Source organism: Hippopotamus amphibius, chromosome 10 (genome assembly GCF_030028045.1).
Source record: "Hippopotamus amphibius kiboko isolate mHipAmp2 chromosome 10, mHipAmp2.hap2, whole genome shotgun sequence".
Classification (NCBI taxonomy): Eukaryota; Metazoa; Chordata; class Mammalia; order Artiodactyla; family Hippopotamidae; genus Hippopotamus; species Hippopotamus amphibius.
The window spans coordinates 30,599,350-30,623,779 of NC_080195.1; the positions used below are offsets into that span (position 1 = coordinate 30,599,350).

At 34.2% G+C, this 24,430-nt stretch overlaps 1 protein-coding gene across 1 annotated transcript in view; it reads left to right on the forward strand.

The window, feature by feature from the left end:
- Window positions 1-24,430, forward strand: part of LOC130830142 (disintegrin and metalloproteinase domain-containing protein 5-like) — a 132,960-nt gene that overhangs the window by 95,492 nt on the left and 13,038 nt on the right. The window contains exons 17-21 of the mRNA XM_057697152.1: window positions 11,211-11,297; window positions 11,983-12,094; window positions 14,152-14,314; window positions 15,556-15,606; window positions 23,041-23,101. Coding sequence (XP_057553135.1) covers window positions 11,211-11,297; window positions 11,983-12,094; window positions 14,152-14,314; window positions 15,556-15,606; window positions 23,041-23,101 — 474 coding nt within the window. The remainder of the gene's footprint in view (window positions 1-11,210; window positions 11,298-11,982; window positions 12,095-14,151; window positions 14,315-15,555; window positions 15,607-23,040; window positions 23,102-24,430) is intronic.

Genomic DNA, 24,430 nt, shown 5'->3' on the forward strand with positions numbered 1-24,430 from the left:
TCTTCTCAACTGCACATGAAACATTCCCCAGGATAGATCACATTTTGGATTTATAAAGCCTTGTAAATTTAAGAAAATTAAAATCATATCAAGCATCTTTTCTGACCACAACACTCTGAAGTTAGAAATCAATTACATGAAAATAACTGTAAAGAAACACAAATACGTGCAAGCTAAACAATATGTTACTAAACAACAAATGGAACACTGAAGAAATCAAAGAGGAAATCAAAAACTATCGAGAGACAAATGACAACAAAAACATGATGGTCCAAAACTTATGGGCCACAGGAAAAGCAGTTCTAAGGGGGAAGTTTATAGGAATAAAATCTTACCTCAGTGAACAAGAAAAATCTCAAATAAACAACCTAACCTTACACCTAAAGCAATTAGAGAAGGTGGAACAAACAAAACCCAAAGTTAGTAGAAGGAAAGAAATCATAAAGATAAGAGCAGAAATAAATGAAATAGAGACAAAGAAAAAATAGCAAAGATCAATGAAACTAAAAGATGGTTCTTTGAGAAGTTAAACAAAATTGATAAATCTTTAGCCATACTCATCAAGAAAAAAAGGCAGAGGACTCAATTCAATAAAATTAAACATCAAAAAGAACTTAAAACTGATAATTGTCAATGTTGAGCATCTTTTCATGTGCTTGTTGGCCTTCTGTATGTCTTCTTGGGAGATGTCTGTTCTTGTCTTCTGTTCATTTTTTAATTGGGTCGTTTTGGTTTTTGATATTGAGTTGTATGAGCTGTTCATATATTTTGCATATTAACCCCTTGTTGGTCATACCATTTGTAAATATTTTCTCTCATTCACTAGGTTTTCTTCATTTTGTCTATGGTTTCCTTTGCTGTGCAAAAGCTTTTGTGTTTAATTAGGTTCCCTTTGTTTATTTTTGCTTTTGTTTCCCTTGGCTTAGGATACAGACCAAAAAAATATTGCTACAATTTATGTCAAAGAGCACTCTGTTTATGTTTTTGTCAAGACGTTTTATGGTTTCCAGTCTTACATTTAGGTATTTAATCCATTTTGAGTTTATTTTTTTGTATATGGAGTGAGAAAATGTTCTAAATTAATTGTTTTATGTGTAACTGTCCAGTTTTCCCAGCGTCACTTATTGATATCTTTTTACCATTGTATATTCTTGTCTCCTTTGTCATAAGTGTGTGGGTTTACCTCTGGGCTCTCTATACTGGTCCATGGATCTATGTGTCTTTTTTTATGCCAGTACCATATTTTTTTTATTACAGCCATTTTTTAATATCATCTGAAATCAGGGAGAGTTATATCTCCTGCTTTGTTCTTTTTTCAAGATTGTTTTGGCTATTTGGGGTCTTCTGTGGTTCTGTATAAATTTTAGAATTATTTGTTCTATTTCAGTGAAAAATGTTGTGGGTATTTTGATAGGGATTGCATTAAATCTGTAGATTGCTTTAGGTAGTGTGGCCTTTTTAACAATATTAATTCTTCCAATCTATAAACACAATACATCTTTCCATCTGCTTTTTTTTTTTTTTTTTTTTTTTGGTCTTCAATTTCTTTTATCAGTGTCTTACAGTTTTCTAAGTACAGGTCTTTTACCTCCTTAGATTTATTCTTAGGTATTATATTATTTTTGATGCAATTAAATTGGAATTTGGAAAAGATTCTCTGATAGTGTGTAGAAATGGAGTGGATTTCTGTATATTAATTTTGTATCATGCACCTTTACTGAATTCATTGAGCTTTAGTAGTTTTTGTGGTGTTTTTAGGTTTTTCTATGCATTATACCATGTTGTCTGCAAACAGTGACAGTTTTATTTCTTCCTTTTCAATTTGGGTTTCTGTTATTACTTTTTCTTGTCTGATTGTTGTGGCTAGGACTTACAATACTATGGTGAATAAAAGTGGTGAGAGGGGACATTCTTGTCTTGTTCCTGATCTTAGAGGAAATACTTTGAGTTTTTCACTGTTGCGTATGATTTCAGCTATGGAATTAATTGTATGTCCCTTATTATATTGAGGTATATCCCATCTATACCCACTTGTTGAGAGTTTATATTAAAAGTGGACATTGAATTTTGTCAAAAGCTTCTTTTGCATCTGTTGAGATAATCATATAATTTTTATTCTTAAATTTGTTAATGTGGTCTGTTACACTGATTGAATTGTGGGTATTGAGCCATTCTTGTATCTCTGAAATACATTCCCACTTCATCATTGTATATGATCCTTTTCACAAATTGTTGAATTTGGTTTGCTAATATTGTGTTGAAGAGTTTTACATCTATGTTTGTCAGTGACATTGACTTGTAATTTTCTTTTTTGTGTGTGATATCTTGGTCTGGTTTTGGTATCAGGGTGATACTGGCCTCTCAGAATGATTTTGGATACATTCCTTTCTCTGAAATTTTTTGGAATAATTCAAGAAGAATCAGTGTTAACTCTCTTCTAAATGTTTGGTAGAATTTTACTGTGAATCCATCTAGTCCTGGACTTTTGTTTGTTGGGAGTTTTTTTAAAATTGCTGATTCTGTTTCATACTGGTAATTGGTCTGTTCATATTTTTTTTTACCCCTTGTTAGTCTGGGAAACTTTACATTTCTAGGAATTTGTCCATGTCTTCTAGGTCCTCCATTTCATTGTCATATAATTTTTGGAATATCTTTTATGAGTCTTTGTATTTCTGTTTTTATAGTTGTAACTATTTTTTTCCATTTCTGGTTTTATTGATTTGGGCCCTCTCTCTTTCTTGCTTGATAAGTCTGGCTAAAGGTTTATTAATTTCATTTTTCAAGGAACTAGCTCTTGTTTCATTGATCTCTTCTATTTTTAAAATTTTATTTTAGTTTATTTTTTAATTAATTTTATTCATTTATTTATTTACTGCATTCAGTCTTCATTGCTGCACAGGCTTTCTCTAGTTGTGGGGCTACTCTTCCTTGTGGTGCATGGGCTTCTCACTGCAGTGGCTTCTTTTGTTGTGGAGCACAGGCTCTAGGCACACAGGCTTCAGTAGTTGTGGCACATGGGCTCAATAGTTGTGGCTTGCAGGCTCTAGAGCACAGGCTCAGTAGTTGTTGTGCATGGGCTTAATTTGCTCCATGGCATTTGAGATCTTCCCAGCCCAGGGATCGAACGCATGTCCCCTGCATTAGCAGGCAGATTCTTAACTACTGCACCACCTGGGAAACCCGATCTCTTCTATTTTTTTTTTTAGTCCCTATTTTAGTTATTTCTGCTCAGATCTTTATGATTTCTCTCCTTCTAATAACTTTGGGTTTTGTTTGTTTTTCTTTTTCTAGTTTCATTAGGCATGAGTTTAAGTTGTTTATTTGAGATTTTTCTTGTTTCTTGAGGTATGCTTGTATCACCATAAAATTCCCTCTTAGAACCATCTTTGCTGCATCCCATGGATTTTCAATTATAGTGTTTTTTATTTTCATTGTCTCCAGACATTTAAAATTTCTTCAGTGATCCATTTTTGTTCTGTAGCATATTGTTCAGGCTCCACGTTTTTTTCTTTCTGATAGTTAATTTCTAATCTCAATCACATTGTGGTCAGAAAAGATGCTTTATATGATTTCAGTTTTTTAAAATTTACTGGGACTTGTTTTGTGGCCTAGCATGTGATCTTTCCTGGAGAATGTTCCCTGTGCACCTGAAAAGAATTTGTATTTTACTGCTTTAGATGGAATGTTCTCTCTCTATATATATGAAGTCCCTTTGGTTTAATGTGTTATTTAAGGCCAGTGTTTCCTTACTGATTTTCTGTTGGTATGATTTGTTCATTGATGTAAGTGGGGAGTTAAAGTCCCCACTATTATTGTGTTGCTGTCAATTTTTCCCTTTATGTCTGTTTGTTTGCTTTGTGTTTAATTGCTTCTATGTTGGGTGCATACATATTTAAAGGTTTTCATATCTTCTTGTGTTGATCTCTTTATTATTGTCATCATTTATCATTATCATCCCTGTTTCTTATAACAGTCTTTATTTTAAAGTTTATTTTGTCTGATATAAGTATTGCTATCCTGGCTTTCTTTCTGTTTCCATTTGTATGGAAACAAACCCTTTTTTATTCCCTCATATTTAGTCTATGTGTGTCTTTAGCTCTGAAGTGAGTCTCTTGTAGGCAGCATATATATGATCTTGTTTCTGTATTCATTTACCTACTCTTTGTCTTTTGATTGCAACATTTAGTCCACTTTCATTTAAAGTAATTATTGATATCACTACTTATTACTATTTTATTATTTGTTTTGGGGTTGTTTTTGTAGTTCTCTTTTTTGTTACTTTCTCTTTTTGCTCTCTTCCCTTGTGATTTAGTGACTGTAGTTAGTGTTGTTTGCACACTCATTTCTTTTGTGTGTGTGCGTATCTATTATAGGTTTTTGGTTTGTGGTTAATGTGAGGTTTATATAAAATAATCTATATGTGTGTGTGATTATTTTAAATTGCTGATTTTTGAAGTTCAAACACATTTTAACAATGTGTTTTACTCCTCTTCCCTCACATTTTTGACATCATATTTTGCATATTTTTGTTTTATATATCCCTTTACTACTTATTGTAGACATAAGTGATTTTACTATTTTTGTCTTTTAACCTTTTGTGTAGATATACATGTGGTTGATTTACTACTATTACTGAATATTTTTGTTAACCAACGAGCTTTTTTGTTTTGTAATTTTTCATGTTTCTAGTTGTGGCCTTTTCTTTTTCACTTAAAGAAGTCCCTTTAACATTTTTTTGTAAAGCTGGTTTGCTGGTGCTGAAATCTTTTAGCTTTTGCTTGCCTGTAAAAGTTTTGATCTTGCCATCAAGTCTGAATGAAAACCTTGCCAACTAGAATATTCTTGGTTGTTGTTTTCCTTACTTTTATCACTTTAAATATATTGTGCCACTCCCTTCTGGCCTGCAGAGTTTCTGCTGAAAAGTCAGCTGATAGTATTATGGGAGTTCCCTTGTTTGTAATTTGTTGCTTTCCCCTTGTTGCTTTTAATATTCTCTGTCTTTAATTTTTGCCATTTTCACTACAGTGTGTCTTGGTGCAGTCCTGTTTGGGTTGATGCTATTTAGAACTTTCTCTGCTTCCTGTGCATGGATGTCTGCTTCCTTTTCCAAGTTGGGGATTTTTTTTCAGGTATTAAATTTTTAAATATGTTTTCAGCCCCTTTCTCTCTCTCTTCACCTTCTGGGACCTCTATAATGTGAATATTAGTGCACTTAATATTGTTCCAGAGCACTCTTAAACTTTCCTTATTTCTTCTTATTCTTTTTTTCTTTTTTCTGTTCAGCATCCATGATTTCCATTACTCTGTCTTCCAGCTCACTGATCCATTCCTCTGTATCAATTAGTCTATAATTGATTCGTTCTAGTGCATTTTCCATTTCAGTCTTAGATTCTTCAACTCTGTTTGGCTTTCCTTATATTTTCTAACTCTTTTTCAAAAACTTCTAACTTTTCACTTTGTTCTTCCAATCTTCTTCTGAATTCTTTGATCATTACCTTCAATTCTTTAGGGGGTAGAACTTGCAGATCATTTTAAAGCTTTCAGACTTGTTGTTCAGCTCTTTTTAGGGTATAGAGTAAATTTTTAGGGTCTAAATTTTACTGTAGGCTAAATTTGTCCCTGTTCTGATTTGTGGCCCTTCTGTGGTCTCTGTTGAATACTCTGTGCATTCAACAAGGCCTGTACATTAAGGCTAATAGGACCTTGGATGATATCCAGGTTGTGTAACTTCAGGAATTATTCATCTTATAGTTCATTGTTAATTTTTTTTTCTCTGAAAGATGTTCTTGATCAGCCTTGTGGGTGTTAGCCCTGTGCAGGTGCAGATTGTATTCAGCCAAAGACACAAGGCAGTTCCTATGTAAATTTATAGAACTCTTTCATTGTGTAGCTCCCTCCTCTAGGAAAGTCCTCCCAGCAAATTCTAGTTCCACAACCTCCTAACCTTCACATACTTGAATCTCCATTTCCTTTACTCAACAAGATTTCCCAGCTGTGTTTGCATTCCTCCTCACTACATCTTAGTCAGGAATTTACCTTCAAGCAAAGAGCCTGGAAAATAGGGGGGCTCACTTCATTTGTTTCTTTTTATTTTTTTTTTCAGAAATCATAGCCTTGTGCTGCCTTGTAGTCCAATGTCAAAATATAGTTTTCTATACTTTGTCTAGTTTTCTAGTTGTTTATGGTAGAAGGGTAATTCTGGACCATTATCAAGCCTATAAATAAGTGCATTGCCATAAAAAGTGAAGGAACAGTAAAACTATTGTTTCTGAATTCATGGGGAGTAGTAGGAAACAGTTACTAGTTTTAAAATGCTTCATTTCAGTTTATACAAGTATAGCCAATAAACTGAGGATTAGGAATGCATCAAGAAAAAGGGAAGAGGACTTTCTCATATGTCATCAGAAATATATAACCATAATTAATTTTTCTCATTATTTAATTTAGCCCTGTGTAATGAATTCTTTTTCCCCTGGATCTTGAGTTAGCAGTTTGCTTTCATATGGCATTATGTTCCTGGATATAAAGGAAATCAGTAAATCCTGATTCAGCCATATGGTGTGTTCTGGAATTGTCTAATCAGTGTCAGCTTAAGCTCCGTATCCTGTGCCTGTGAGTCTAATTCTTGAATTCAAATAGTTTAGAATACTTGATACAATCCTTCCTACATGTCAGTGAAGACCTAATTTCGATCCTATACCTGAAAGCAGAAACTTTAGGCAAACATTTAGAGAAAAGCATGAACTACCAATTGATCAAAACTTGAAAAGCTTGAATGGTTCATTTATTAGAGTCACTGATAGTATGAGAATGGAGAAAAGCAAAATCTCTTACTTTGTGGACAGGGGTGTGATAATAACTATTTATTAAGAATTTGATCAAAATTTCTCTTGAGGATAAGAAAATATTATGGAGCAAAATGGACTTGCTTTCCTATGAGCTTTCAGTCCATTCTTGTAACATGTACAATATATGAAACATTTATGCTGAAAACATTAGTTATGCTTATGTTAATTACATTTAAAAATAACCTAGGGAAGGCTGGTTGAATTTCTTTGACAGTTCTTCCTATGCAGCTCCTATATTGCTATCTAATTAAGAAATAATGGAGAATGTCATAAATTAGGAGTTTGGGATTAACATATACACACTAGTATGTATAAACTAGATACACAACAAGGACCTACTGTATAGCACAGGGAACTATATTAAATATGTTGTAATAACCTATAATGGAAAAGAATCTGGAAAAGAATCTAAATCACTTTGTTGTACACCTGAAACTAACATAACATTGTAAATGAACTATACTTAAATTTAAAAATGGATAAAAAAGAAAGATATTGTAAAATTCTTCCCAAGTACAATTAGGAACAATAGTTTCTCTTATTTTGTAAAAAGCCCTTACAATGTGATGAGTTTTCATTAAAAAAATAATATCTTACAAAATAATAAATAAATATTTACAAAAATAAATAAATAGTGGAGAATGCCAAACAAATTGTAATTATTTCTAGCATTCTTATATTTATGAGATAAGAGAACAAATCTGTTATTTTCTGATGGCAGTCTCAGAAATCTCAAAGATAGTTTTAGATATTAAAAAAAATCACAAAGAAAAAAAAATCTTTTTGACTTTAGACTCTACCCTTGGTAAGGTAAAATTATCAGAGCTGTCTGAGGTGGTATGGTCACTTAATTAAAAAGGATTATTCGTATCTAGTAAAATTTGCCTAACCCTCTGTTAAAAGTGACAATGTAAGGATTTACATAAAATAGGAGAAAGTAGTAAAATTATAGGGAACTTTAGCTCTTTCAAAAAATAGAGATGTTTTAAAAATAACCATTTACATGATACAAAGCACAGAAAATTATTCTGGTGAACTACTGAATCTCTGCCATCTAGGTAAATTTACAGAAAGTAAAGAAAAACCTTGTACTACCTCTGTTAAGAGCAAACTAAATACTTTCACAATCAACTTCCATGTATACAATTTTTAAAAACCCAAATTCTAATTTTGCATCAATATAGTACTAGGCTCTACAGTATTCACAAGAACATTTAAAAAATTATCTTATGAATGACCCCACCAAAATTGAACAATTGTTGCTAAATTTTTTTCAGACTCATTGTTTTATGTACAGGTATTAAAAACAAGATTACTTTGCACAAAATATCTATAATTTTCTATATTCATTCGAGTCTTAACTTTCACTGTCCTCTTTCAATATTTTGAAACAACGTTTTGAGAAGCAATTACACATCCCATTACCCTGAGACATAGTTGTCTTCTGCCATTATTGCTACTAGTATGTTCCAATTGTAATAATTATAATTTTTAACCGAATTAAGTTATATTTCAGAAAGAAGTGAGAGGTAGATAATTCATTACCGCTTCTCATACAGAAGATAGTTAGCAGCCTAAAAACTCCTACACACATAATACAATCCCTTACAGTCACACTCATTTTCTTTTTTTTTTTTTAAGATCTTTATTGGAATATAATTGCTTTACATTATTGTGCCAGTTCTTGCTGTACAACCATGTGAATCAGCTGTATTTATACATATATCCCCATATCCCCTCCCTCCTGCAACTCCTTCCCGCCTTCCCTATCCCAGCCGTCTAAGTCATCACCCATCATGGAGCTGATCTCCCTGTGTTATGCAGTAGCTTCCTACTAGCTCTCTATTTTACAGTTGGTAGTGTATTTATGTCAGTGCTACTCTCTCACTTTGTCCCGGCTCTCCCTTCGCCCCCAAACCCCCTCCCGCCCCTGTGTCCTCAAGTCCGTTCTCTACATCTGCATCTTTATTCTTGCCCTGTCACTGGCAAAAATGAACAAGTTAATTAACACAACCCAAAGGTGTAGCCATTCTGTGATATATAAAATAAGCAAAATTGTATGTGTATACATGTGTATATGCATGTATACAAACACACACAAATATATACACATCACGGGCAGACTGACTGACTTGGTCAGGAATCGGAAACAAAAACAAAACAACAAAAAAAAACCAAAATGAGAAGAAAAACACTCAGAGAAATGGAGAGTCAGCCAAGTTAAATGTTTGATGCCACTTAGGAGTCACCCTAACAAGGCATGTGCAGACAAGAAAAGGCATATCCACACTTTAAATAGTTTATGGGGAACATTTGTTGGGCAATGAAGTTTGGCTCTGGCAGATCAGTCCATTTAGGTACCTCACTGGGGCCTTGAAAACTTTCAAAAGTGTTAAAAAAATCACTTTTATACAAATACAAATGTGAGTACCTGTCAAACACATATGTCATTAATGAGGGAGCAAACTGTTAAAAGCTAGTTCAAAGAGACTCTGAAGAACTGTATATTTAGAGGCATTAGAATGTTGAAATACCATTGCTAGGTTCAAAGTAAAATCTGCTAATATCCTATAGAGCAATAAAACCATAGTTTTGGGGTTATCTTTTCAATCAGACAAACTCATTTACATATCTGCCAGACAAAATCTGTGTTAACATATAACTTCACAAAATCTAGGCTCTTATCAGTAGTGGCTAGCAAGCTATACAAAGTACATTCCCTTAAATAATTCAATAATCTTTAGGTTTACCTTAGATGGGTCCTTTAATGAATGTTCAAAAATAACATTGAAAAGAAATGTGGTTCTCTCATTTTCTCTATTTACAAGTTGTGGACAATTTTTAACAGATATACTATTAATATTCCAGCAGTATTTGTTTTTAATGACCTCCACACCTCTTTTTAACAGCAACATCACTTAGGAATTTTTATACAGATCTTTTTTTATGTTCTGCAGTATATAATCAAGTGTTTTGCTATAGGGAATAATTTTTTACCTAACATTTGAAGGTCTCATGTGACTACTAGTTTGGGATGTGTAAGGTGTTACATGATCAAGCATTTTTCCTCCTTTGGACTGTTTTTGCAACAACTTTCTTGAATTGTCTTCATTGTTTCAGTAGAGCCTCCAAATTTACACTGATTTTATCTTTTCATAATCAACTCTGATTTTTTTTCTGATTGGTAGATGAATGTTTTAATTAAATTGAATATTATTATTACAATATTATATTCTGCTATAATGCAATGCATATTATAGTTATCACTTATACAAGAAAACTATTAACAATTGATAATATATCATACTATAATTACAGAATGTTTTTAGAAAGTTCTGATATTCTATAAACAAATAATATATCTAACAACAGTTTAATGTTCTAATTAGTACTAGAAATTACTATTAATTCCAAGAGCTACTCTGGAAAATTAAATAAATATATCAATGCTCTTTGATAATAGCACAAGAAAATAATCATAGTATCTATATCACATCTTGCTCATTTGGAAACATAGATATAAATAAGACCTGAGGTCTCTCTCCCCTTGAAATCTAAATGACATTGGCTTAAATCTCTATTTCAAAGTTCTGATCCTCCTCTTTCTGCGTAGCCTGTTATTATGATCCAAAGACAAAACTCATCCAAGAACAAAACTCTTTTGTAAAGTATTGACTTCACTGAAAAATTCTGGATAATTGGAAAAGGTCACACAATTTAATGCCATAAATTAGTACAATGTAAATTCACACGTTAAACATTCCTTTTCTTAGAAGGCCTTTTAGCCATCTCACCCATGGGAGTCTCTCATTGTCCTATTACCTTATATAATTACCTGTTATCGTTGCTTTTCTCCTCATTTTTTTTTCCCACATGGAATAGTAACTTACCTCCTTTGCTCCTCATACCAATGATTTTAATACCTCAACCTCCCACGCGATGAGGCTTCTTAACCCTGACTGCACATGACCATCGCCTGGGCTCTGCCCCCAGAGATTTTGATATAACCATCTCAGGTGGAACCCAGGCCTGGGTATTTTTAAAATGCTCCTCAGATAATTAGTGAACTCAAGGGACTAACCAAATTATTTTTCCGGATATACCTCTTTTTAAGAGGACTTCTGGTGGTAGGTGGTAAGAAAATAAAACTTGCAACTTCTTACACAAGACTATATCTTTACCATCTGAAAGCACATAGCTTATTTCATCTTTATTTCAATGCAGTCGCAATTACTACTTTATGTTTTGGATTTTATGCCAATTCTTGGTAATATGAATTCGTGAATTTTCTTATGTATTATCTATACACACAATCTGATGGTTTGACTGAATTTGTTTTTCACTTATTTTGCTTTGTTTTAGTACTGTGTGAAATTTAAATGTGTAGAGGTTAAATACCAAATCAATTCTACACTTTGTGATTCTGCCAGAGATTGTAATTCACATGGAGTAAGTAATTTCAGTTTTCATTTTAAGCAACATGCTTTGAACAATTCAGTAAACAGTCTGGAGATTTAAAGAAATCATTCACATAATTTTTTATCACTTTCATGCTGCCTGGTGTCATTTAACAGTCTATAACTTATAACTTCAATCTTATTTTCTTGAGAAACCTTGCCAAACTATGAGAGAAGAGGAAGTAGAAGCATTTAAGATGATGCTGGATGTATAAAATGTTTGGTAAATGTGTGGGCCAGATGTGCTCTGAGCACTATGCACCACCATCTAACCAAAATGATCTTATTTTTACAGAGAGAAGGCAGGAACTAGTAAATAAAGATCCTTAGAATTTTCTTACTAGTCTTGCTCATTAATTTAGCGTCTGGGCTGTTCTGTGAAGCTAGGAAGGATATGGTAACTAGTGGCATGTTACTGCTGATTGGCAATATTTTGGTCTGGCTGTGGGGAGAGTTGAAAAAATTACCAAAAAAAATTCACTTGGCAACAGAAGCCAGATACACTTTCTACAGTATGGGAAATTTCAAGGGGAAATTTGTGAAAATTTGTTGAATTTATCTATTTAAGATAAATTCTCTGGAATAAATTCTCTGTTGAATAAGTACAAAATATTAATTGGTCTCTATTGAAAACCATCTTTGTAGGTAAAAATTATTCTGTGTTCTGATTATTCTAGATCTGCAACAATTTTAACCATTGCCATTGTAAAATGGGGTTTGCTCCTCCTCAGTGCAAGCCGTTGGCAGGAGATTTTGGAAGTATTGATGATGGTCACAGGGGCAAAGTTGGTTAGTGTCTTTAAGACTTTATTAATCAAAGGCAATATGTAAGACAATAAATTAAAGTTCAGATTCCAAGCCACATTGCAAGGCAGTTAATATCATTAAATATGGTTTTATTTTACTTGTAAGATTTTTAAAGACTCTACGTTTAAATTTGTACTCTTCTTTCTGTATCAACATTGACATTGTTTACTGACAAAAAGTACACCCAGTGGTAGGGAATTTTAATAGTAGAAATTCCAGTGCATATAATTTGATCAGTTAATTTAGATTGTTCACTTTGGGCTGTCTCATATATTCCTGGCTTAAAATGGTGTTAGTAGTCATTCTAATGTTAGTGCCACCAGAATCTTTCAAGGCTACTCCTTTCTCCTGATTTGTAGGGGCTCCAATCTAAAGTTTAGAAATTTCCCTTTAGAATATCCACCCCCAAAGAGGGTTCCTGAGTAGTATTTTAAGATCAAACAGGCCTGGATGAGACTGGGAACAACTGGGAGATGTTTCCTGATTCCAGAGGGTTATTGGAGCCCACCTAAAATAACCTGTCCACCTTTAACCCTTTTTGTTTTCGGGTAAAGAAATGATGAACTCTGGGGCAGCCTTATGTGTAGCTTGAATCCTAGTGGGAGGCACATCTAGGGTGAGTAACTTTTTAGACAGCTGAAACACAGCCGTATCAGACAAAAAATAAGTATAATCATTTAACTACACATGTTATTTTCACATACATATGTAGAAAAAACAGGTATTTATTTGAAATTGTATATTCTGTATCATGTACTTTTGTTACATAAATTACTTTTATTTAAGAGAAACAGCACAGTGCTGATCAATCGTAAGTTTATAAGAACAACCAATTAAAAATAATAAACATGAGCAAAAACAGCAATACTTTATAATGAGAATATTTTATAATGTATCCACTTTTTTCTGGTCCCTGGAAGTCCTACTTAGACTTCAAGGCCACCTGGGCACATATTACAATCATTTTCAAATAACCCATGTGGTATCACTGATTACCCAGAAGACTATACACACAGCTGAGAAACAGTCTGCAATATATGGCCAGAGAGGCTGATCTTTTCATCTGATTCACTTGTTTTTTGATTGCAAATATCATGTAATCTTTATCTCCAAGGTACAGGGAACTCCAAGCATATGCACAAAGCTGACCAAAACTAAAAAGGGAAAAAGTTGCTCCTACCTTGAACTCACTTAAAAAGAACATATGGGGAAAAAGGGAGACATGCTGGAGCACTCGTCGTAAGAGGAGTATCTTGAGCCTCAGCGATCAACCACACTGTAGCTGGGGAGGTGCTCTTCCGCCTGTCAGCTCCTCCATTGTGGCAAAGGAGTGATAGAGCAACAGTTCCTAACAAATAAAAGGGAGCATGCCAGCAAACCGTGGAGAGAGCAGAACTCGAGACATTATGCATCTGGAAGTCAGCTGAGAATCTGCAAGAACAGATGCAGAAAATGTAGATATTAGCACTAGTCAGTCAGAAGTGGGTCAAAGTCAGGCTTAGCCATACATTCTATAAAATAATTCTAGAGCCATTGTAACAATTTCCTTTTGCTGCATGTTTGACATATTTGATTAAAGAACTTAGTTAAGTTATTTAGAGACTACTAATTTTTAATTTTTAGGAAAAAATTGTAGTAATGTAAGAGAAATTAAATGCCACATACCCCAGATTTAATTCTCACATACAGGTACAATCCCAATATTCTTGTGTGATATACATGTTTGAGCCTCAGAAACCCTGTATCAGAACAGAATTAAAGAAATATTTGCAAGTATTAAATGTGTGGTCCATGGAAGAACATTACCTTCAATCAAGGAAATCACCATATGGTGGAAGTTAGGAAACTCAAAAACATCAGTGAAGCACTAGAAACAGCCCATTTTATGTATTAGTTTAGGTTTTTGGATTTTATTATATTCACAGTTTATGTGAATGAAATGTTTAGTGTTTGGGAATATTGTTGGTAATATCCCTCCACCTTTCGATTTGGTTAATAAAATCTCTGACATAATTTGAAATGGATGCTTTCTATTCTAGGTAAAAAGCTTTTGAGGGGAAGATCTCTCAGTCATCCAAAACACAGATTTCAACTCATTTTCTTCATTTCTCTACCTGTGTTCATCATTACTGCTGCTGTTATAATAATAAAGCAGAGTAAAATAAGAGAGCTGTGCTACAGAGGAGAACCTGAAAGTGACAGGTATATATGTTTTTATTTTTATTATATTAAAGAAGTCAAGAAAAAAGTATTCAGGTTTCATCAGGAATAAACTAAGACTATAGGTAAAACAATATGAGGAGAGGCCCAGGGATACATTTCAAACTGGCTTGGTGTCCTTCATGTTTTCTCCAATTTTACTCATTCGTTTTACTGCCAGCATCACTTGAGGAGGAGACATGGATGCCAAGGGTATTGCGGAGGTTTATTCAGCCTCTTAATCCTGCCTAGATAGTCATATTATCCGTGAGACTGCATTTAAAAACCACTTAACTAACTAACTAACTAACTAACTAAGATCTAAATCCTCAGACCAGTGGCAAATAACTTTATTAGAACACCCCACTCAACTAGAGATAATATCTATGAACCTGCCTGCATAATATTTATTTTCCTAATTGTCGATATTGCTGATTTGTCCAGGCATTTCTCAATTAGAAATTACATGTGTAATTCATAATAATCAGGTTAGCAGACAGGAGGAAGCATCATGAAATGGGGAGAAAATTATGTTTAGCCTCAGAAAACCTGGTTTCAACTCCTAAATCTTGCATATCTTGATAACTATATCTTGAGCAAGGGATTTAACCTTTATGTTCTTAAAATTATTCTCTGTAAGTCTACAAAATGTGACATAATAGCTTTCCAATGTATCATAAACTTTTGGGTATACCAAATAAATACGTGAAATCACCAGATTATCTATAATCAGTTACAGAACTGTTTAAACATCATTATTGAGCCCCTTACTCATAATTCACAGTATTTTCCCACAGAGATATTTACCTCTAGTTTTACCTTCCAAGAAGTGATAAGAAGAGAAGATGTGAGGATATGTTATGAGAGGATGAAAGAAATCTGTAGAAATACATGGAAAAGTTAACTGAGATTTTTGTTTTGGCCTAATTTGGGCTGAGAAGTTAGGGATATCATAGAATCAGGGGGCCTGTCTGTAAAAATGTGGGCTTATACCATATATACTTGAGTAAATGTAAAATGAGGATGAGAAGATTGAATCGACAAAGCAAGGTGGCTGATGGCATATGTTCTAGTGTTGAGACTAACCGTTTTATTTGTTTTGTTTTGTTTTGCTGGACGGAGACATTTTATTTAGTGAATCACTCTGTTTCTTTGAAGAACATTCTTCATTCAAATAGTCACTTAATTGTTCAAGGTTTTTAAATTTCCCCACTTATTTAAAATTAACTTTATTGATGTTATAGATCTGTGTCGGAAGAAAGCAGCAGTAACAGCAAGTTGTCCCCCAGTGTAAGGTGAGTACAGAATGAGTGATGAACCATTCTGCATCATACCTTCTGACCATTGTTTAAGGAGCACTTAAAAATTGTTAATTTCAAACCAAAACATTTGTTCATATATTCTTTATGGTTCCCATTGTAGGTGATTTTACATATAATACTAAACAATAAAACCTGGTTTCCTGATGTCTCAACCTCTCCTCCCTGACCTACACCAAAGGAGTGATTTTTGTGCACTCAAACTAGCATTTATGACCACATAAATTTTAAGATTCTTTTTTTTTTTGAGGTTTGGTAAAAAGCACTTATATCTTGATGATATTTTACTGCCACATAAAAAAAGAGGACTGATATTATAAAAATGTCAGATATGCTTATAGTTATACTATTATCTCAGAAAAAAATTGTTAATAAGATAGAGCCTTGGAATTTTCATTCACTTTATTGTCTTAATTCATCTGGGAGTGTTAATTTAGAGATCACACTATGGAATAATCAAGTACAAGATTTTATAAAATTAGATATTCCCTCTTTATTATCAATATATGAAAATGTTCCTTACCAAATGACAGATGGAATATAAAAGGAGAGACTATTTCATATAGCATCTAAGATGATTTTCAAGTTCTCTCTTTGTCCTTCCAGTACAGAGTTGCACACTATGATATTCATGTAACAAATGTTAAGATGCATGTCTGAACTGAGGGGATTTCTAATTTTAAGAGAAGCACTATTAAGTATAGACAGTCACTATCCTAATCCTATTGTCAAGGCAGACTGTTTTCAAGTTCTACAAAAAGTAGGCATGTGTATTCTCCCTAGCCAAGACTATACTTCAGTTCTTTTAATCACAGTGAAATACATATTATAGGGCAGAGAATAATCATATGTGTTTTTTCATTATAATCTTTACCAAAAATATAGACAAAGAACTAATTGCCCTCAAAGACAGAGGATGGAAAGAAATAATTAAGGAAAGAGCAGAAATAAATGAAAATAAACAGGAAAAAAATAACAGAAAAAAGCAAAGACAAAGGATGATTCTTTGAAAAGATTAATATAATTGATAAAAATTAGGCAAAGTTTCAAAATAAAAAGAGAAAGAAAGTAAATGATGACTATCAGGTAATAAAGTTGCATATTTTGGATCTTTAGGACATTAGAAAAAAAGAGGACAACAAGAAGAACCAAAAATCAATAAGTTTAAATTTTTAGATGAACTACATGCATTCTTTCAAAAATTCATTTTTCTATCTTTCCCAAAATGGAATAGGGATAAATTGAAAATATAAATAAAAGTATATCTACTAAAGATCTGGAAACTGTAATTTAAAACTTTCTCACAAAGTTGCTGCTTGGGTATAATCTTTTTATGCCAGGCATCAGGAATATAGGAACCAAACCAAATAAAAGCAAAACTTGCTCAATTGTATTATCTTATATTGCATTAGACAAACAAAGTCGCAATTACCAAACTCAACGTCAGTAACAGGACGTGTGTAATATAGTGCACTCACTCTAATAGGAGGCACTACAGAGTAATATGGCAGAACCCAGGGGTGAATAATCACACACCAGGAAAAGAAGAATTGGGAACAGTGATTCAAAGTATTACATTCTCGGAATACATAAGGAAGAGGTAATACCAATCTTAGACATACTCATCTGGAGACTATAAAGAGAAGAAGCACTTACCAAGTTTTTCCATGAGGCTAATTTAACTTTAACACCAAAACTTGACAAAGGCAATACTGTTGAGAGAAAGGAAGATTATAGATCAGTTCTCATTAGAGATGCAACAACTCTAAATAAAACATTTCCAAGTAAATCCAGGTAATACTGTAAAGGATAATATGTCATAGCCATGGAGGAGAAAGGTGATCTAGGAATAAAATGTTGGTTTAAATTTAGAAAGTCAATGTAATGTAATTCACCATATTAAACAAAAAGGAGAAAAATTATATGATCATTTCTATAGGTGAAGGAAAAAATACCCTTTCATTATAAAAATTCCCAGTTAACTGGTGATAAAGGAAGCTACTTCAGTGTGATAAAGGGAACATTATAGTGCAGCAGAAGTTGTAGTTAGTGGTGAAATGGTGCATGTTTCCTCCCTGAGAGCAGGAGTATGCTCATTGTGAACATTATTTTTTAACATCATATGGGTGATCCTAGCCAGTAAAATAAGGTAAGAAAAAAAGTAGACATACCGGAAATGAAGAGGAAATATTGTCATTGCAGGTGATATGGCTGCATATCAGTTACATTTCTATACACTGTACTAAAATAAGTTACCTTAAATTGAATTTTGGGAAAAAATCCCATAGTTAATTACATCAAAAATAAAGTACTTAGGAATAATGTTAACTAAGAAGGTGAAAGACTTTTGTACTGATAACTATAAGAAATCAGTCAAAGAAATTAAACAACACACAAACAAATGGAAAGAGATCCTGTGTTCATGGACTGAAACAATTAATATTGTGAAAATATTCATACTACTCAAAGTTATCTACAAATTCAATGAAATCCCTATCAAAATTCCAATGGCATTTTTCACAGAAATATAAAAAAATTCTAAAATTTATGTGGAACCACAAAGGACCCTTCAATAGCCAAAACATTTTGAGAAAGAACAAAGCTGGAGGGTTCATACTTCCTGATTTTAAAATATATTGCAGAGACTTCCCAGGTGGCACAGTGGTTAAGAATCCACCTGCCAATGCAGTGGACACAGGTTCGATCCCTGCCCCAGGAAGATCCCACATGCCACGGAGCAACTAAGCCTGTGAGCCACAACTATTGAGCCCATGTGCCGCAGCTACTGAAGCCCATGCACCTAGAGCCTGTGCTCCACAACAAGAGAAGCCACTGCAACGAGGAGCCTGTGCACCACAATGAAGAGTAGCCCCTGCTCACCACAACTAGAGAAAGCCTGTGTGCAGCAACGAAGACCCAACACAGCCAATAAATAAATTTATTAATTAAAATTAAAAATTAAAATAAAATATATTGTAAAGCTACTGTAATTAAAACAGTATGGTACTGTTATAAAGACAGATTAAAGACAAATGGAATGGAATAGAGAGCCCAGGATTCAACCCTCACACATATGGTCAAATGATCTTTGAAAAGGGTGCCAAGAATACACAATGGGAAATGGTGCAGGCAAAATTGGGTATCTGCATGCAAAAGGATGAAATTGAAACCTTACCTTACACCGTACACAGAAATTAACTCAAAATGGATTAAAATCTTAAATGTGATTCCAAACTGTAAAACTCCTAGAAGAAAACATAGGGGGAATGCTTCATATCTTTGGTCTTTACAGTGAAGTTTTGGATTGATACCAAAAGTACAGGCAACAAAAGCAAAAAATAGACAAGTGAGCTCCATTGAACTAAAAAGCTTCTGCACAGCAAGGGAAATATTTACTAGAATGAAAGAGCATCCTATGGAATGAGGGAAGATAGTTGTAAACTATGTGTCAGATAAAGGATTAATAACCAAAACATGTAAGGTACTCCTACCATCAATACCAGAAAAGTTAATACTTGATTTTAAAATGGGCTAAAGACTTGAATAGATGCTTCTCTCAAAATACCATACTTATGACCAACAGATATAGGAAAAGATAGTTCAAATCACTAATCATCAGGGAAATTCAAATAAAAACCACATGAGGGGGCTTCCCTGGTAGCACAGTGGTTAAGAATCTGCCTGCCAATGCAGGGGAGATGGGTTCGAGCCCTGGTCCAGGAAGATCCCATATGCTGCAGAGCAACTAAGCCCATGCACCACTACTGAACCTGCAATCTGGAGCCTGCAAGCCACAACTACTGAAGCCCATGCACCTAGAACCCATGCTCCGCAAGAAGAGAAGCCACTGTAACAAGAAGCCTGCGCACTGCAATGAAGAGTAGCCCCTACTCACCGCAATTACAGAAAGCCTGTGTGCAGCAACGAAGGCCCAATGCAGCCAATAAACAAATAAATAAATACTACATGAGGTAACACCTGTTAGAATGGTTATTATTTTAAAAACCCCACAAAAGTCAAGGCAAGGATGAGAAACTGGGGTCATTGTACAATGTTGTTGGGAATGCAAAATGTTGTAGCCACTGTGCAAAATTGTTGGAGTTTCCTCAAATAATTAAAAATAGAACTACTGTGACCCAGCAATCCTACTTCTGAGAATTTTTCTGAAAGAATTGAAATCAGGATCCCAAAGCAATGTTAGCATTTTCATGTTTGTTGCAGCACTACTTACAATAGCCAAGATGTGGATACAAGCTAAACATCCATCATTGGATGAATGGATAAGGAAATTGTGGTATATACATACAATGGAATGTTGTTCAGCCATAGAAAAGAAGGAAATCCTGCTGTGTGACAACATAGATGAGCCTTGAGGACATTATGCTGAGTGAATTAAGCCAGTTACAGAAGGACAAATAACCTCCTAACTCCGCTTATCTCAAGTAGTGAAGCTCCTAGAACTGAGAGAAGGACGGTGGTTGCTTCAGGCTGGGATGAGGGGAAAGTGGGATGTTGCTAATCAGTGAGAAAGAAGTCTCAATCATGCAAAAGCTAGAGATCTGTTTACAACATTGATCCTATTGTTAACAATGTTGTGCTGTATGCTTAAAATTTTAAGAGAGTAGATCTCAGTTAAGTATTCTTAACCACAATAGAATAAAATTTTTAAAAACTTCGAAAGTTTTGCTTCACAAAAGACACCCTTATGAAAGGGAAAAGGGAAGCCACAGTGTGAGAGAAGGTATTTGTAATACATATTTCCAATAAAGGACTCATACTCAGAATATGTACGGAATCCCTGCACCAATAACAAAACTTAGGGAAGGCTAACAGGCAAAATATTTGAAAAGACGCTTCACAAAAGATGATATCGAAGGAGCTCAGAACGTGAAAAATTGCTCAACATCATTAATCATCAGAAAAAGACAAATTAAAATAAAAATGTCCCCATATGCCTATAAGAGTGGCTAATATTGAAAGAACAGGCAACATCGAGGGTTTGTTATAATATCAAGCAACAAGGACTCTCACATATACTGCAGGCAGGAGCATATATTTTATTACTTTAATACTTTTACTACAGTTCAGCAGTTTAACATCTTCTAAAGCTATCAGTTTTCAATTAAATGTATTATTTTCATTTTCACTTTTAAAACTATCATGCTTAAAGTTTATATTTGTATTATAACTAACTAAACATTTATTTCCTAGAATTCTGACAAAGGAGATTTTCCATATTTTGAGTCTAATTACCTAAAATATTTTTCTTTCCTTTTATATTTAACTTGAATCAGCTTGTCTTTACTTCTTTTTTTATACTTTTAACTTTAAATCTTATTCTTTTCTTTTCAAATATCAATAATCTATGTATAGGTAAGCTTCTGTATATTTAACATAAACTGAGTCAAAATATTTTTTATGTATAAGCATAGGAAAAATTGAGAAAAAGAGTCTGAAATTCACATGAAAGGAAAGTAGAGATAAACAGGTAAACTTTAGAACTAACTAGCAATGAATTAAAATATAGAGTTTTTTATTTTCAAAAAACATCTTCCTGATTTTTAATGATTATCAAATATTTATTAAAATATCTCAAATACCTTGGTAGGTATATGAATTAAAGATAAATTTCCCATAATCACAATACCCAAAGAAAAGTTCCATTTACAATTTAGATGTATATATTCGTAAAATTATTTCTAAAGAAAAAAACATAAAATTACATATACTTTTTTTTTTTTTCTTAGAGACTGTTATGGGAAAATTTTATATGTTAAAATCTAGGCCTAAATCATCATTTTGTGACAAATAGTATTCAACTTAAAATGAAAAATAACATTAAAAAAATCCATTATTATGAATAGTTAAGCTACTTCCAGTTTTTCATTATTACCAACACCCAGTAATAAACATCCTTATATGGATGTTTATTGGATATACATTTGGAACAATTAAGCCTCAGGGTAAATCCCTAGAAGAGAGATGGATCAAAGCATAAATATAACGTGTACACTCTTGGTTTTTGATGTCTACTGCCAAGTTACCTGGTTGTAATGATCACCACGAACCCATTTGTATCAAGTTGTAACTTTCATAACTTTGTTATTTTTAGTCAATTGGAAATTTGAGTGAAGTGCTTTCTGAGTCACAACATACCTTAAATTTTACTTTCTTTTTCTATCATATTGAATTTTCTTTATTTTCCACTCTGCCATTTAGAAATGAGCAGTTTCTTTAAGTGAGTGTAGTATAGAAAGAAAAATGTATAATATAATAATAAGGGGTCAGAGACATTTGTGAGACTCCCTTTACTATGAGGAGTGCTTCATGTACATTTATCTTCTCCCATATCTCTCTCCACTGATTTTTCTGTTATGTAAGTTGGGATTTTAGACCTAGGCTACTATTAATAAATTCCTGTTTTTTAAACATTAATTTCTTGGTTCCAAAAATATTTTATCAGTTTCAGTTTTGTGCTGAGGTTTGCAACAAACATTTTGATTTTATTTTATGCTTAACCATTTTCGTTATTCATAATTCTGAAGGATTATTTTAGATTTTAATGACAGTAAGCTCCTTTTCGGTCCAAAGAGCTTAGAATGCCCAAATCTTGCCTCGACTCTCCTCTTTTGATTTATTCAATAAATTGTATGTGCTTGTGAGTGTGTGAATCATTCTGCTTCTTAATATAGTAGTGACAAGTAAGAAACATTCATTTAAAAATATGCAAAAGAATAAAAAAAATCATTAATCTTAGCACCTAGGATGGTCACTGTTAAAATATTTCAATACATAGATATACAGACGTGTGTGTGCATGTATGCTTTTGTTTTTATCTTTCATAAAATGTGATTGTACACAGGTTTTTCTTTTTTATTCTAAATTAAAATCAGTTTATACAATACTTAGAATGGAAATTTAAAGGCACTTTGCTTTATTGACCTAAATAGTTCAAAAATAAACACTTAGGATATTTTAGGAAGCCACTCTATTACAAGACTAAGAATATTTGCAGTTGAAGTAACAGATGATTGTTTTTTTCTGGAATCAGTTTTTGTTTTCTCGATCCTTTCTCTTCAGTTCAATTTTCCATGCCCTTTAAATAAATTACTTGTGTTAGAAACATGTGGGCTCAGAAAAAAAAAAAAAAAAAAAAAGAGTAACACTGTTATTTTGTGTTGTGCTCTGTCTTGTTTTCCCTTACAGTAACAGTCTCTAACCATATTTTATTGGCATGAAGAGAGGATAGTACCAAATAAATCACCAGAAACTGGCCTAAACCAAGAAGGAACGAAAAACATATTTCTCCCTCCCCTTTGTTGTCACTGCTGAGGGTTTAAAGTGTGAACTAATAAATCATCTGCACCTGAATCACCTGAAGTATGTCTGGCATTTTCTCTGTATTTTCAGTTCCAACGTCTACCCTATCTACTCTAACTTGAATGCAGAAAAGGGTCTGAATCAGGAAAAAGCTGCCCAAGACCCTCAGCCCATAAAGCCCTGAGGGGCTGCCAGTTGTGCCTCAACCCCAGGCTAAGGAGCACCCCTTTTCCTTACTGCTCTTCAGGTTGACCTGCATCTTCTCTGTGCATCCCGCCCCCCGCACCTTCCTCCTTCCTTGCAGAGCTGCTAGATTTCAGCTAGCTGGTGACTGTCCTAGTGGCACTTACTCAGATAGGAGTTGAAACCAGTCTTTCTGTCGTTGCTGCTTCTCTTCGAAAGCTGTATACCCGCTTTGGTGTGTTCAGATTCCTGTTTACCAGGAGGAGATTTGCCATCAAGCTAAGGAAGCAAAAGCATCAGGGCCACTTAACTTGCATAGGTTCTTTTCAAAGTCATGGACCTAATTTTGTCTGTCATCCACAACAGATAATTATATATCTTTTGAGAAATAGCAGTGTGTTACTGAGCTCTAGGAGAGATGGAATATTTGACCACGGGACACCAGGTGGCCGTACATCTGAACTGATTATCATGGTCTGCCGAGTCATAAAGTCAGACTCCTATGTTACCCAGCACAGTAGCACTAGTGCTTCTCCTTTAGCTTGTGCCTGTGGCCATATACTAGTCTGGGTCCAATCAGGAGACAGGAATAACACAGTAATTTAAATAGGAAGTTTAATAATAAGCTCCACTGGAAAGCAATTTTAAAGATATCAAGAGAACTCTACAGGTATCCTAGGTCTGAGGAAAGTCCCCAAGGAAGGATACATTTGGAAGAATGGCCACCCTCCAAGGCTGAGGTTCAGACCCCAGTGGAGAGGGTGTGATTTCTGCCTACTCGGGCTCAGGCCAGAGGTGGTCCACAGACATCGAGAAAGCAGGAAACACACCCCCAGCCAATGTCGCTGAGAAAACCAGGGCCACTTCGTGCTGAAGGGCTGGGGTGCATAGTGGCTGAATCAGGATGGGTGCAGGTAAGCCACAGCGGTCACAGGGCTGAACAGAGTCTGTCGAGACAGTGCCGCAGAAGCAAGACCTGATGTACATGACGCTGTATCAGGAGGGTCACTAGAATGTGTTTGCTGGGCCAAGGGAGGCCAGCAAGGTCACCTAGGGACAACATACTCCGGGGGTGTGAGCACCTAGAATAAAGCGTCATTGGATGTCCTCACACACTGAGACTGCTAACTCCCTGTGCAGCAGAGAAAAGCAAAAGTGAAGCAGTACACACCAGAGGAGCCTGTTCTTCCATCAGTGTACCTCTGGTACCCTCTACAGGCAAGTTTTACCACTGCGCTCACTGTAATGGAGAAAATGTTGAGTTGAATCCGTCATTGCAGAGCAGGTAGTGAAAAGT